A 15,283-nucleotide genomic window follows, 5' to 3' on the forward strand; every position below is an offset into this window, starting at 1 on the left:
TCTCCAAATGTTCCAGACGGTCTTGGCAGGAAAAGGTGCTCAGCAGGGGATACTGTCTGACTCCTAGAACCTCCCAAGCGTTCAGAACTCCAGGGAATAGGGTCACATTCCAGCTGGCTGGCCCTCCGCTGAAGGAAGCCGAGTGTTGTGCCCAAGGGAGAGAGAGATTCCTCCAGACCCACCACAGCCCAGCTGTTCATCTCCACGCTTTGCCGAGGGAGAGCAAACCCAGTAGCGGCCGGCTTCCCATAACCTCGGCCCACAGTCTGCTCAGCTGAGTCACCGCCTGGTGGCCTGGGCCCTGCCTCTCACCATGTCCACTCGCCTGACCCTGGAGAATTCGCACTGATGATTGATTCAACAGTGCTGGCCAGGGCGCACGCAGGAGCCGGGGCCTGGCCCCAGCCACCACACAGACACAGTCAAAGCAGACAGGTTTACGAGGCTGTGAGGCCAGGCAGAGTGCTCGCTGTGTGTGCTTTTGACCGGCACCCTCTATGGGTGGAGGAAGGGCTGAACCACCCTGAAGGCCTGGGTTCAAGTCCAGCTCTGTTGATTACCAGCAGCCTGTTATGGACTGAATGGTGTCTCTCCCCCACAATTTGTTTGTTGAAGTCCTTCCCTCCCCCAAAATTCGTATGTTGAATCCTTCCCCCCAGAACTTCAGACTGTGGCTGCATTTGGAGACGGGGTCTTTAAAGAGCTGACTAAAGGAAAAGGAGGTCCTTAGGGTGGGCACTGATCCAATATGACTGGTGTCCTTATAAGAGGAGATTGGGGCACACACGTGCCCGGAGGGCAGACGATGTGAAGACACGGAGAAGCCGGCTGTCTACGGGCCTGGGGGACGGACCTCAAAGAAACCAGCCCTGCTCACACCCCATTCTCAGACTTCTGGCTCCAGACACGTGGGAAAATAACTTTCTGTTCTTTAGGCCGCCCAGGCTGTGGTACCTGTTAATGGCAGCCCAATACACTCTGTGATCCCCCCAAGCTTCACCTCCCTCAGCTGTGAAAGGGGCATTCTACTGCCTGGCGCCGTAAGGTTACCGTGGGACTAGAGTGAGCCTTGACCTTGGAAGTGCCTGGACCATGGGAGATTCCCCCCAGATCCTCCTTCCCCTCCTTGTCCTTTCTGGGACCAATTTCCTTTGTTCTTCTTTATTGCATAATAGCATCCCACAGTACGCTCGCCCTGGTTGGTCTAGACATTCATCCGGGGAAGGGCATATTCATTGTTTCCAGTTTGGGGCTGTTACAAATAAAGCCTCTGTGAGCAACGCTGCACAGCTTTTTGTGCAAACACATGTCTGCCTTCCTCTCCCCCCAGCTCCCTCACCCCCACCCCCGTCTCTTCCTCTTCTTCTCCTTTCCCTCCTCCCTCTGTTCGCCCCCCCTTGGTTTCCAATTTCTCTTAAATGTGTTTGGTTGCCTGGGTGCTGAGGGGGAAAATCAGCTGCGCTCGCCCCGTCCGTGGCCCGCTATCATCAGTACTCTCAAGATTCCTGTCTGGGTCCATTCTGTGCCGCTGCCTCCCAGCCCTCCCCCGCCGTCCCCCCCCTACTGCCATGGGCAGCATCTGCAGCACCAGCCCTCGAATGTGTGTACACACGGTTGCAGGAAGGGAGCTCGGCTGTGTGCCTCTGACTCGGACGCACGTCAGTGGCGCTGGCTGGAGGCCTCATTCCCAGCTCGGGTCCTTCCTACAATGCGGGGCTGCAAGGTCCCCACCTGTGGCTCTGTATACACCCGTCTGTCGTTTCTAACTGCCATACGGGACCCTCGGGCTGGAATCGTCAACAGTTTACCTCCCCATTTCCCCAACCAAGGTGGAAGGACGTTTGCCTCCAGCTCCTCATCACCACAAGCAAAACCTGGATGGGTGTCTTCCTCTAGGGCCCACGTATGGTCCCCAGGGAAATGATTCAATGCATATGCACAAGGAGTAGGGGTGCTGGGCCATAGGGAATATGCCTGATCATGGTATTTTATCAAGCAGTGTTAGATTGCTCTGCAGGATGGCTGCCCCAGCCTATAATGAGAGGGGTGCGTGGCCATGCATGGGGATCATCTTCAGGAAGCAGGGTGCATGGATGTGCCTCGGCCATCAGAGAGGCCACCCGGAGCTTCTCGGGATGGCCACCCTCCCAAGGTGACACTGTCCCAGGCCCTGCGTGGTGGCTGTGGTGGTGGTGAGAAGTCAGGTTGCACCTTGTCTGGAAGGTGGAGATGACAAGATTTCCTAAGAGAAAGACAAGAAAGAGTGGGAGGGGGAGGAGATCCATGCTTTTGGAGCCCTTGTTATGTCCCAGGCATCATCCCTAGTTTTCGTAAGCGTCACTGTGATGGGTTGAATGGTGACTGCCAAGAAGCCATGTCCATGTCCTCACCTCCAGAGCCTGGGGACGTGACCGCATTTGGGAAAGAAGTCTTTACCAATGGAAATAAGTTAAAGATCTTAAGATGAGATCAGCCTGGGCTCTTCGGGCGGGCCCTGATCCAATGACACGTGTCCCTGTAGAGACGCACAGAGGACAGACACAGGGACAGAGAAACCGTGTCGAGGCACACACTGAGATTATGCAGCCACAAGCCAAGGGAAGCCTGGGGCCACCAGAAGCCAGAAGAGGCATGGAAGGATTCTCCCCTAGAAACTCCGGGGGGACTATAGCCTGGCCAACTCCTGGATTTCTGGTTTCTGACCTCCAGAACTATGAGAGGATAAGCGCCTACTGATTTCAGCTACCCAGGCTATGGTCATTTGGGGGGGGCAGCCCTAGCACGCTAACACAATGGCTCCATGCCAACCTTGCAGCCCCCAATAGAACACATCATCAGCCCATTTTATGGATGAGAAATAAGAGGCTCAGAGAATGTAAACAGCTCTTCCAAGAGGAAATGCTGGCAGGGGCTGAATCCAGTTCAGGCCTGCTTGCACCCAGGGCACAGGCTTGCTTACTCTGCCCTGTTTCTCAAAGCAGGCTCCAGGGAAGCCCTCCCACAGACTTATCAGGAAGTGTTTGTTTAAAAGCAAATTTGCAGCCTTTCCCAGACACACTGACTCAGAACCTCTGGGTCGCAGTCCTGGGGATCTGTACATTTTAAAAAGTGAATTCCATATACAGTGACTTTTGAGAATGTCCAGGCCAATGCCCAGGAGCTCAAAAATGAAACAGACAGGCCCATCGCTGGCCCAACCTAGCCCCCCACATGGCACAGAGGCTGGGGTGTCTCCTGCAGGCTGGCTTTGAACCTGCTTCTCTGAGGTTCCTTCACTGGCGTTTTGAAAAGCCTCAGTGCCAAGGACAAGCGTGACATTATGCTCCTTTCCGAAACCAGGCTGCTCGCTGCTTTCGAGCCTGGAACCCGGCAACCTTCCTGGTGACTGCCACTCACACCCAGCACAAGCCCCACCACTTAACGAGCACCCACTTTTCCCACTAAGCTTGCCCAGGGCTCCAGATCGCTCTCCTTTCCTCCTCAAACATGCAGGAGACCTGGAGCTTTGCATGCCCCTTGCTCAGAGAGGCATAAACGTGGGTAAGGGCCCTGGCCTTCTGGGGTCCAAGCCCCAGCTCCACCCATCTGGTGACTTTGACCCCTTACCTCTGTGAACCCATTTCTGCTTCAGTAAAATGGGGATGATGTTAGCACCTGCTTCATCCAGTGGCTCTGAGGCAATGAATTAAGTAAAACATGGGACTATTAAAACAATAGTGAGGAACTGCTACACACTTATTAGAACGGCCCAAATCCAAAACACTGACAACACCAAATGCGGGCGAGCATATGGGGCCACAGGAACTCTCATTCACTGATGCTGGGGGATGCAAAATGCAGCAACCACTTTGGAAGACAATTTGGTGGTGCCTTACAAAAAGAAACCTACTCTTACCATAGAGCCAACAATTGCACCCCTTGGTATTTACCCAGAGGAGCTGAGAACTTATGTCCACACAAAAACCCGCACGCAGATGTTTATTATAGTTTGATTCATAGCTGCCACACTTGGAAGCAACCAAGCTGCCCTTCAGTAGGTGAGTGGATAAATAACCTGTGGTATATACAGAAAATGGAATATTATTCAGCACTAAAGAGACATGGAGAAATCTTCAGAACATAACACCACGTGGAAGAAGTCAATCTGAAAAGGCTAGATGCGGCGGGATTCCGATTATATAACGCTCTGAAAAAGGCAAAACTATGGACACAGTAAAAAGTTCAGCAGTTGCCGAGGGTTGGTGTGAGGGGAGGTAAGCGGACGGAGCACAGAGGAGTTTTAGGGCGGTGAAAATACTCTAGGATATTTTAACAGCTGCAGGTCATGGTATGTCTGTCCACACCTATGGCGTGTACAACATCAAGAAGGAGCCCTATTGTGCCTGTAGACTTTGGGTGATGAGCGTGAGTCAGTGTCGGTTCATCCCTGGTGGAAAACGTGCCATTTTGGTGGGTGACAGTAATAGTGGGGAGGCTGTGTCTATGTATGGGCAGGGGGCATATGGGAAATCTCTATGCCTTTCTCTCAGCTTTATTTTAAACCTAAAACTAAGAAACTAAAGTCTTAAAAAAAAACATAGAGAGGCCTTGGGCGAGTAGCCCGCCGAGAAGTAACCCATGTCGCCAACTTCACAGGGATCTGAGACACAGATCCATTTGCTTTAATTTAAGACTCACTAAAATCTCATGAGGTAGATAGCATTGTCCTTTTAGAAGAAGATGAAGGAGGTTTCCTTTTATCACTGCCGTCTCTGGAGTCCCTGTTGCATGTAAGGCACAGGGTCAGCTCAGAGTTGGGGGAGAGATGGGAAGGACTGGTGTGGCCCGGGGAGCCTGTGCCCGCTCCCATCCACAGCAGCTGCCTCTCAGCCACCTAGAAATCCCAGGTGGGAGATGCCACGGATGCTCCAGGGGAAGGGTCCCCAAAGACCCTGTGGGTCCGGGCAGAAAGGGGTCTCGGGGTAGACAAGTTCAGGGCACATTTGTGTTTGCATTCAAAGGGCCTCAGGTCAGAGGACCCCGCCACTCTTTTAGGAGAAAGCCCCGAATTGCCACCAGGGAATTAGGAGCTAGTCGGCCTAGGTGGCCCTGCTGTCCCTGGCTCACTGTTTCCATTTGTCTTTCCTGTGCCCCCACCCGCCCCTGCTCATTTTCATCAAAGAGACTGGTAGAAGCCCACACCCTGAGGACTGGGAGGACTATGGGATTTTACTGGAGAAGGCAGAGACAGAGAACAACCGGGGATACTGGGTCCCAACCCCCAGCCATGCTGAGAAGAGGACACTCAGGGGAAGCTCAGGGTGACCCACGAAGGGACACAGGCGGAGTCTCTGTGATGAAGAGCAAAAAGCATATTAATCATAACCATGTATTCAGCATCTACCACAAACCGAGCACTAATTTAGTCTCCATCACGGCCCTGGGAGGCAGATATGATGGTTAACCCCATTTTACAGATAGGAAAACTGAGGCTCAGAGACTGGAATTGGCTTCCCCAAGATCTGCCACATGATGCATAACAAAGGGAGAGTTTGGTGTAGACCCAACTGGCCCCAAGGCTCTTGCTTTCCCCCCTCTGCTTTCCCAGGTGAGACATGAGGGGTCCTGGGGATCCTCACTTACGGCCAAGGCTGACGCTAGAGGTGTTCTCCTGCCCAAGTCAGCCGTTGCTCTAGAACCAAGGAGTAAGCAGGGGAGCTCTCCAGGGGCTCCCCGTGACTCCAGCCTCCTAGAGCAGACCTAGGTGTTCTGGCTGAGCGTGAGGGTTGGTTACCTTGACCCCTTGGAATCTAGGCAGTCCTGGAGTCAAGGGTCACCCCTTCAGGGGTTCTTCCATCCTTGCTTAGGGCCCGGGAGGAGAGCAGAGCCCCACCTGGGCCACCGAGCAAGCGCGGCAGGGAGGCACAGCAGACCCACGTTCACTCCTCTGCCTTCTGAAGGAGCCGGGTTGGTTCTGGCCTCTCTCTCCCAGGCAGCGGTGTGTTGTGTGGGTCTGAGGAGCCCCAGGAACTGGCATTGAGCTGCCTGCACAATGTGGGCTCGGTGCTCATTCATGGGACAAACAAATGATAAATAGGCTGTGAGCAGATCTGGGGCTTCCTGGGCGCCTGGTCCTGAGCGTCTCTGGAATCTTCCATGCATCTGGTTCTGGGCAAGGCAGCCTTCCTGTTTGGCCTAGGAATGCTCTCAAACGACTTCTGTTCTTGAACCCCCTCCTCCAGCCCCTCTTTGGAATGTATTTACAGCTCTGGGAGGTCTGCTGCAGGAAGCTCCTCGAAACTGTGCTCAGGCTAAAAGACAACATGCAGACGGCTGGAGACGGGGACTCTGTGAGAGGCGAAGTGGAGGCTTTTGGTAATGAGGCTCCAGCCAAACCCTGCCCCGCACAACCAACCCTGCCCTTCGCTGCACACGTCTGCAGCGCCTGATGTGTATCAGGCCTGGCGGCAGGTCACAGAGCTGACCTTGTCCAGACCCTGCCCTGCGCCCCCAGCAGAGGCCAAGTGAGAACATTCATTACAGACGAGGGGTGCTATGGAGCCCCGCCGATGTGCTCAGCTGCTTGAACACACCCTCACACAGCACTGACTCCGGGCCGGGAACAGTTCAGAGCGATCAGAACCTCCCTCATCCCCGTGTTAGAGGCAAAGAAACCAGCAGGCAAACCAGAGAAGTCACAGGGCCAGGGAACGGCAGGAGGCAGGGTCCCACCCAGACCTGTGCATTAGCTACACAGGAATGGCATCAGCCACAGTGACAACTAACAGTGAAGTCCGAATCTCACAGAAACCCTCCCACTGGCCTGTCAGGGGACATGTCCGAGCCTGCCAGGTGGGAACTGGAGGTCACGTGAGGGCCCCTCATGAGGGTAATGGGATGAGGCCAAATCTGAACATTGCACACTGGGGAAACTGAGGAACGGCAGAAGCCACACTCCAGAAAGAAGGAGTGGAGGGATCAGAAAACCACAGAAGTGAGTGGAGGGCGGAGGGTGGCTGCAGGAGGCCACATCCCGCCCTTCATCTGCGCGAAGAGCCCACGCTCGGCTCTTGACTCTGCACTGTGACTGACTTGCTGACCCTTCAGCTCCCTGCGCTTCAACTTCCCCAAATATATAGAGGGATGAAATCAGCACCTCCCTCCCTACAAGGTTCTCAGAGCAGAGCTTAGCACAGAGTTCACGCTTCATACTCGATTATTAAATCAGAACCCTCACTACATATTTTCTAAAGATACATCTGGACAGCAGGAGTTCAAGGATGCAGGTCCTTCCTGTTGGGGGTGCGGGGTGGGGAGAGGCGCGGAGGGCAGGGGGAAGGTGGAGTGAGGAGACAAGGCTACGTGCAGATGGGGCCCTATATGGCCCCCTTCCTCCCCGCCTTCCCCCTTCCCTCCTTCTCTCCCCCTTCCCTCCTTCCTCCCCTCCTTTCCTTCTTTCCCTCATCGTCAGTACCCCCCCTCAGCACCTCCTCCCCTGCCCCACTCGTTCACCTGGCCGCTCGCCCACAGTGTGTCTCGGGCACGCGCCTCGCTGGGTTCGGGGCGGCTGCCAGGGATATGGCCCAGAGAGGAAGACGTGGGGCTGGTCTCGCCCTTGCACCTCACCATCTATGAGATCCCCCAGGGCCTGTGTCAGGGAAAGGAGACGTGGATGCAGAAAACAAAGATGTGGAGCTCAGCTTGGGAACTGGAACATTCCAGACAGTGGACCCATCTCGGCACGCATTCCTCCATCTGCCCACCCGTCTGTCCATTTACTGTGTTCATTCATCCCTGCATCCACTCATTTATTTGTCCCACACTTGGCCTGCTGGAAGAAAGCCTTGTTTTGAAGCCGCTTGGGTCTGAGTTCCAATCACGATTCTGCCGCGCACCAGCTGAATGCTGCCACACGGTACTTCATCCCCCCAGGCCTCAGTTTCCAACTGAGAGGAGGCTTTGGTGGGACAGTCCAGGCACCACCAGCCAGTTGCTTAGTTTTTCCAGCTCTCGTGCAGGAAGTGTCTGGCCCTGGACCGCCACCCACCAAGGCAGACCCCAGCCACACACCCAGGCTGCACCCATGAGCTCTTTCAAGACACCAGACCCCTGAAGCAGGATGGACATGGGGCGACCCAGTCATACCGGTCCATTCCTATGCCACCATTCACAAATGCTCGGACACACCTACCTGTCTCATGCACTAACACAATCCTATTTCTTTACACAAAGGAAACCGAAGTACAGAGAGACTGTTGGTTGTCCAAGGCCCTCCAGTAAGTGGCACCACTCTGCCTGAGTCACTGAGTCATCTCTTTCCAGGTGTCGTGGGTGCTGAAGGATGGCAGCTTCCAGTGGGACCAGCTGGGCTGTCTGAGGCTTCCCCAGCAGGAGCAAGTGATCAGCACTGTATCATGCTTTGGCATATCTGCTCCAATTGCTCCTCACCATCAGATTTCCCCAAAAGACCCAGCATTCTCTGGGCTCTGCTTAGCTCCTAGCAGAGAATATCGAGAGCCTATGACAGGTCAAGCTCACTCACTTGGAAGTGTCAGATCCTGACTCTGCCTTGTCAGTCAGGGTTCAGATTCTTGGGTTCCAGCCCCAGACCTGCCACTAAGTTAGCGTATGCCCTCAAATCAGCTAGCAACTCTGAGATTCCACTCTGCCTCCCTTATGGTCATCAGACAGCTCATAGTACGGAACCAATCTGTACCTGGTGTTCATCAAAGGGTCACTGAACCTGGATTAGCACCTAACACCTTGCGTGACTCCTTTAATGACACCTTTTGACCATGCTTGCTTCATGGGACTTATTTTGAAGAACAGCAAGTAAGTTTATAAGAAGGAAGCAAGGATTCACATTTACGGAGCAATCTCCATGTAACATACCCCCCCCTCCTTGGGCACTTGATATGCATGATTTTTGTAAAGCCCCAGATAAGTTAGGAGACTTTTGGCACCAGGAATAAAATATCTAACTTCAGCTTACTCAGTAAGTCACTGAATTAGCTCATGTAACAGAAAGTCTGGAGGTAACTGCTCCAGGTTTGGTTCAGTAACAGCATAAAATCCCAAAGCCCCAAGCTCTTTTCCTCTTTCTGCTCTACCATCCTCAGCGTGTTGGCTTTTCATCCTCAAGCTTGTGCCTCACGTACCCGACATGACTGCTGCGGCTCCAGCCATCAACTCTGCACACAAGGTAAAAAGAGAATGAGTAGAGAATAATCTCCTTCCAAAGGATTCAGTCTTTTCTAGGAGCCCTCTTGAGGGGTCACATCTATGGTCACAAACCTACACCACCACCGAGCAGCCATGCACGCTCCACATCCGCTTGTAGAGGCTGCAGGGAAAAGAGAAGAGAGGGAGTGACTGCTATGGGAAGCACAGGGAAGGGACCTTGCTGGGGTGTGAGAGGAGACACAGGGCGGCCAGCACGGTCAAGTGTAGCCCAGGGAGAGTGGACAGAGACGTGTGCAGGGAGGTCTCGGACGCTTCTCCAGAACTGGGGATTCCGCATAAGTCCCTGGGCAGGCTCGGGGAGGCTGTAGCCAGGAGGGATCTTGGTTCAATTTTCCAAGGTTCACTCCCATGGCTCTGGGAAGCCGTAGAGGACACAGACGATGGGTGTCGGGAGGGAAGGCTGGGGGCCAGTCAAGAGGCAGTTGCTGAGATCCCCATTGGGGATGAGGGGGCTGGAAAAGGGTAGACGGGGCCCCAGAGGAGACCCCTCACCTGTGTGGCGGTGTCCAGCAGGGACCAGGCGAGGCACCCAAGCCCACCAGTGATAACAAGCGCCCAGACGTGGAGAGACAGCGCCAGCACCAGAAGGGCCTCTCGGGCTGATGATAGGAAACAAGAACGGCTGTGAATTGACCACCACGGCTTTAATTTGTCCTGGAGGGCTGATGAGAACCTGAGCCCCAGAGCTGAGGTCATTTGTAAATTCCTATCATTTCTAGATGGCTGCTCTCAAAGCCACCCCCCTTTGCTTGCAGCCAGGGAAAGAAGAGTGAATGGTGGCAAATGAAAACCAGAAGTAGGAGCAGTCTGAAGAAATGGGAGGGAATTCACTTCTCTCCGCTGGGAGCACGTTCAAAGCCCCCCGCCCGCCCGGGGGGAAGGGTATCCCGCCTCCACCTTGCGCCCTCCTGCAATGTCCCCCTCCCCACCTTTGCCAAATACCGCGGCAGGATGACCCCAGCTCCCTCTGTGCGAATTTACTGCCCCAGTGTGAAATCATAGCCCTGTAACTTTCCCTTTAAGAGCTGTCAGAGCCCGAGAGGCTGGCCAAGCTCGGGCTGGAGGTGGGGACAGAGAGAAGAAAGGAAAAAAAAAAAAAAGGAGAGAGAGGCAGGAAAAGTTTTTTCAGAGGAAAATGCAGGGTTTGTCCTTAACTCTGACGTCAGATCTTGCTTTAATAACCCCCCCCCCCCCAGGGCTGTGGGAAGTGGCATATCTCCTGCTCCTGATGGGCCAGGCCAGTCTCTCGGCCCAGCTCCCCCGAGAGGCGGCCGGATCCTCTGGGCGGCTCAGTCGATGCCTTTGCCCCTGACTTCCAGGCATGAGGTGGCTCCTGCCCTGGACACTGGCAGCGGTGACGGCAGTAGCCGCGGGAAGCGCCCCGGCCGCGGTGAGTCCCGCCTGCAGGGGCTTACAGAGGGGCCCCCATCTCATTCTCCAGCCCGTTCTGCTACACGGGTGGGCAGATGGAGAGGGGCTGGAAGTGTGGGGGCAAGCTGGCAGCCACGTAGGGGCCAGGGCGAAGCCCGGGGGGTGGGGGGGGCGGGACTGTGCGGGGTCAGCTGATCCTGGTGGAGTCGGGGGAGGGGGAGGGGGCAGCCCCCCGGGGGCGGACAAAGCAAACAGGTGGTCCATGCCCTTCTTTCCCACCTGAAACTCAGCAGAAAGGGACACTTGTTGGAGCAGGGAGTCGGGGGCCTGGACTCCAGTCCCAGCTCTGCCCAGGCTGGCCGTGTGACCTTGGGCCAGTCACTCATCCCCGCGTAGTGCTAAGCGAAGACGTTGGCAGGAGACTTGTAACGTCCTAGGTTTGGAACGTGAGTCTCCAAGCGCTGGGGATACTACACAGAGAGGAGTCGGAAAACACCCGGAGAAGCTGGAAAGGAAAATGCCAGCTTTCAACACAAGTGCCTCTCTTGAGCAAACATTGCTTGGGGTGGTTTCCACCCCCAACTGCTGGTGCCTTGGGCTGGCACAGCCCTCTGCAGCTTATGAAGCGTGCACCCTGGGGCCCTGCGCGTGACACCTACTCTTTCGGGGGATCCCGAGGGTTCTCTCTCTCCTCTGTCTAGCCCAGGGCACTCCGAAGGGAACGGGGAAGGGTCTGCACCTCCAAGAAGCACGCAGCCTGCTGGCTGTGGGTATAGAGGCAGGCCCAGGGCGGGCAGGAGGTGGGCAGCTGGGAAGAACTGAATCCAAGACCCCACAGCCCCAGCCAGTGCCTTCTGCCAGTAGTAAAGCCGAGAGACAGAGGGAAGGCGGCAAGAAGGATTTCGTTACCCACTCCCAATGATAGCTTCCTTGGGGATCAATGCGCCCCATTTGGGGATGAGGGAGCTGAGGCTCAGGGGTATAGCAACTCGCCCACGGGCTCAAGGACACCGATTCTGACTCAACCAGATCTGAGGCTGAGAGCTGGTGGCCCACCACAGCCCGGTTGCCTCTGCATCTGGGGGATGGAGGTTCCTCCAAGCGCCGTAGTAGGTTTAAGGTGGGCAAGGAGTGTATCTGTGTAATTCATTGTGAAATCCTTTGAATCTTGCGTGGTGCCCGCCCACAGTGGGTGCCAAGCCGTGCTATAAAAGGAGATACTAACTTCATTTTACAGAAGAAAGAAATGGAAGCTTAAGGCAAGCAAGGGACTTGTTCAGAGTCTCACAGTGAGTAAGTGGCCAGGGCTCCAATTTAGATCTTCCCCTGCCAAATCCTGCTCTTTCTTCCAGAGCTTTCCTAGCTGAGGGGCAACTGAGCCTTTCCTACAGACTGGAGCAACCACGAGGAGCCGAAGCAGCCTTTACTGGGGGTTGTTATGGCTGGGAGGACAAGGGGTGGATGGGGGGAGAGGTGAGATGTGTAGGGTAGCAGGAGTCTGAGCGAGGAGAAGGAAAGAAGCTGCAGGCAGGGCCAAGTACATGGGAGCCCGTTACCTCCCAGAACAGGAGGTCCTGGGGAAGAGAGGGGTCCAGATCCCCGGGCTCTGCTATGGGGCCATACAGCACGGGATCCAAGAGTCCGGACAGACCTAGACAGCAGAGTGGAGGGGAGGCTCGGCACCTCTCTTCTCTGCAGCTCGCCCCACCCCGAGGGCCTTTCCTGGGCACCCAACACGACCCAGCCCACGCTGGTGTCCAGATCCAGGCGCTCCCGGACAAAGGGAGCTCTCAGGGCACCCTGACGCCCCCAGTGAGGGCTGTGAGACAGATGGTGACCAGGTCTTTGCTTTCTGGCCAAACTCCATACGTGGCCGTCCTCTGCTCACTAATATATAATAGGAATGCAAGTTCCCTCAGGGGCCCAGTGGGATTTTACTGGAAAAATGATTATAGATGTTCATATGGAAGAAAGGTTTTGTGAGAATTGCCAAGAAAAAACTTTGAGGAAGTAGCGTTCTGAGGAAGACTTGCCCTATGGGATAGTGAAAAATTATCTAGAAGTTCTGTAATTGAACGAGCAAGATGCCAACCAGGAAGAGATAAATTGAGGAGGACAGGGCGGTGAGCTCAGAAACTCAGCCAAGCCGACTTGGGAACGTGAACTATGGTAAAGGTGACGACAGATACGGCTGGTTTTTCCATCTCTTTGTTCTTTTCTCCCTCCTTCGTGGAGAGTATCCACCCCGCACCACGAGAAAGGGGCTGCGTTTAGTGGGTGCTATCACGTCCTGTGCCAAGGGCTCTAGATGTATGCCGACAAGACCTTCCTCGGATCATGCAACAGACATTCACTAGCACTTACTGAACACTTCCTGAAATTGTCATAGCAATACCCTGAAGCAGATGCGATGATCCCTCTCTGTAGATGCCGAAACTGAAGGTCTGAGAGGTTTAGTAATTCGCCCAAGGCCACACAGCTGGTAATCAGCAGAGTTGATTTTGAACCTTGGTCCTGCGCTTTGCCGTACCCCCTGCTGGCTCCCCGGTGCGGGTACTTGCCGAGAAAGGAGAGGCACACGGTTTCTGCCCCTATAAGGTGTACGGGCTAGAAACGGAGGACAGCCACCCACGCGTGGGGAAGCGAGGCGGCAGGGGTGGAGTCATCCAGGAGAGAGAGGCTGGGTATAAGCTCTGGTCCTGGCTGTGGCTGCGGCAGCAGGACCCTTGACTACCCGGGGCCTCCCCGCCTTCTCTTGTTCATCGGGGCTCATGGCCTCAGCCCTTCGCAGCTCCCTGCCGCTGCTGGGGAGTGACCACAGGGCTGTGTCAGGGAAGCCTCTCAGAAGCCCGTGACTGAGTAAACAAATTATGTGCCAGGAAATTAATTCCTGGGCACACATTAGGTCCGTGGTAGTCAGTGTGCAGGGGAGACCCACGCCCCTCCTCCCGGGCAAATGTACGTGGGGATGGACACAGGTGTGTGCGCGCACGGGTATCTGACATCGCGGCTCGTCTGAGTGTGCAAATCGCCATGGTGTGTGTGAATGCATACGGATGCACGTGGAGGGTATGGAATGCAAGCTCTTTCTCCGCTCCTAGGACAGACCGCAGAGCAGTGTGGCCCAGGACGCGGCATATCCCTTTTAAAAACGTGAGAACAGATGATACGCCTTCTTTACGTGTCCTGTCCATAGCTTTGGACCCGAGCCAGCATTTCAAACCCCACCCCAGGCCCCTGCTTGGAGCCTCTTCCGGCAACTTAGAGGCTCTGCTCACAGCTGCGGCCCCTCCCACTCGCCGTTTGTCCAGGATGCTGGTGTGAGTGCGGCACGGACAGGCATTTTCCACCTGGCACGACGCTTGGCAAAGCCTCACCCTCTGGAATGGGCATGGGAGCAGTGCTCCTTGGAGAACCAGACCCTGACCATGGGCGGGGCGGTACCTCTGGCCCGTCAGCGGACTCACCTCCCCCAACATTTAGAAAAGGCCCCTGCCCCATGCCAACAAAGCAGCCAAATGCCAGGAGGCTGCCTTTGGCTTTGTACAAGGATTTGTGCCTGGGATTCCTCCCAGGAACCTTGGTCATCTCTCTGGGCAGCAGGGAGGGGCCGCTACACACACTGTGGGTTCCATATGGGAGCAAGGGAAGTAAGACAGCAATGGTCCAAGCTGGGGCCCCAGGAGGCGCTGGGAGGCTTGCCAGCCACAGCCGGGGAAGCAAAGTAAGGAAGGAAGTTTTGAGCAAGAACCATAGAACACTGCGAATGTCTAAGGGTGAGGCTTCGGCATATCATACATCCATTCGACACCTCTGGAGCTCCCCAGGTCTCAGTAACACTGATGATAATGAAGGAAAACACTGCTTAAGTGCTCTCTATATGTATCAGCTCACTTGAAAGCCACACCTATGAAGCAGACAGCAACATCCTTATCCCAGCACAGTCCAATGTGGCCGCTCACCACATGAGGCCACCGAGCGCCAGAAATGTAGCTCATCCCATGTGAGATGTAGAACACGCACCAGATTTCAAGAATTCAATATGAGTACAAGAACATCACAGGCTCACTGTAATGTTTCTATTGACTCCATGTTCAAACAAGAATATTTTTAATATATTGGGTTAAACAAATAGAACATCTTCCCTGGTTTCTTATTGGTTCTCATTGGTTTTCAGTGTGGCTGCTAGAAAATATAAAATTCCATAGATGGTTCACATTGTGTTTTACTAGAAAGTGTTGGCTTGGGAAAACGCAAGCGTACGTAGGTGGATTTTAGCAGGTGGGGAGGGAAAGATATTGAGGATTCTAATCCCGGCTCCTCGACTAAGCCAGTTTCTTCATCTGTGAAAAGACGTAATATCAGTACTCACTTCCTTGGGTTATTGAGAAGATTAAGGAATGAAACAGAGATAGAGCACATGAATCCCCAGCACACCCAAGGGGAGGTGGGACATGATTCACTTCACGCCAATAGCGGGGATGGGGGCATCCCGGCTTGGCTGGAAGCACTGGCTGCAGACAAGAATGGCTCATGTGTTGGAGAGAGATTTTTCACCCTAGCAGAGAGGAGCATGTTAAGGAATCCAAAAGGAAGCTCAGAGGGCTTCAGGAGAAAAATACCAATTCCGGGGTTCTGAGCCTGAACTCCTGGGGACAGCCCCCAGGTAAGTCCACGTTAACTGGCACCT

General features: G+C 54.6%; 1 protein-coding gene across 1 annotated transcript in view; it reads left to right on the forward strand.

Moving 5' to 3' along the window:
- The first annotated feature begins 10,460 nt into the window (after window positions 1–10,460).
- Window positions 10,461–15,283, forward strand: part of CCN4 (cellular communication network factor 4) — a 38,532-nt gene continuing 33,709 nt past the window's right edge. Inside the window, exon 1 of the mRNA XM_027583166.2 lies at window positions 10,461–10,612. Within this exon, the coding sequence (XP_027438967.1) occupies window positions 10,544–10,612 (69 nt within the window). The 5' untranslated portion in view covers window positions 10,461–10,543. The remainder of the gene's footprint in view (window positions 10,613–15,283) is intronic.

The sequence above is a fragment of the Zalophus californianus genome, chromosome 4, assembly GCF_009762305.2.
Source record: "Zalophus californianus isolate mZalCal1 chromosome 4, mZalCal1.pri.v2, whole genome shotgun sequence".
Taxonomy (NCBI): domain Eukaryota; kingdom Metazoa; phylum Chordata; class Mammalia; order Carnivora; family Otariidae; genus Zalophus; species Zalophus californianus.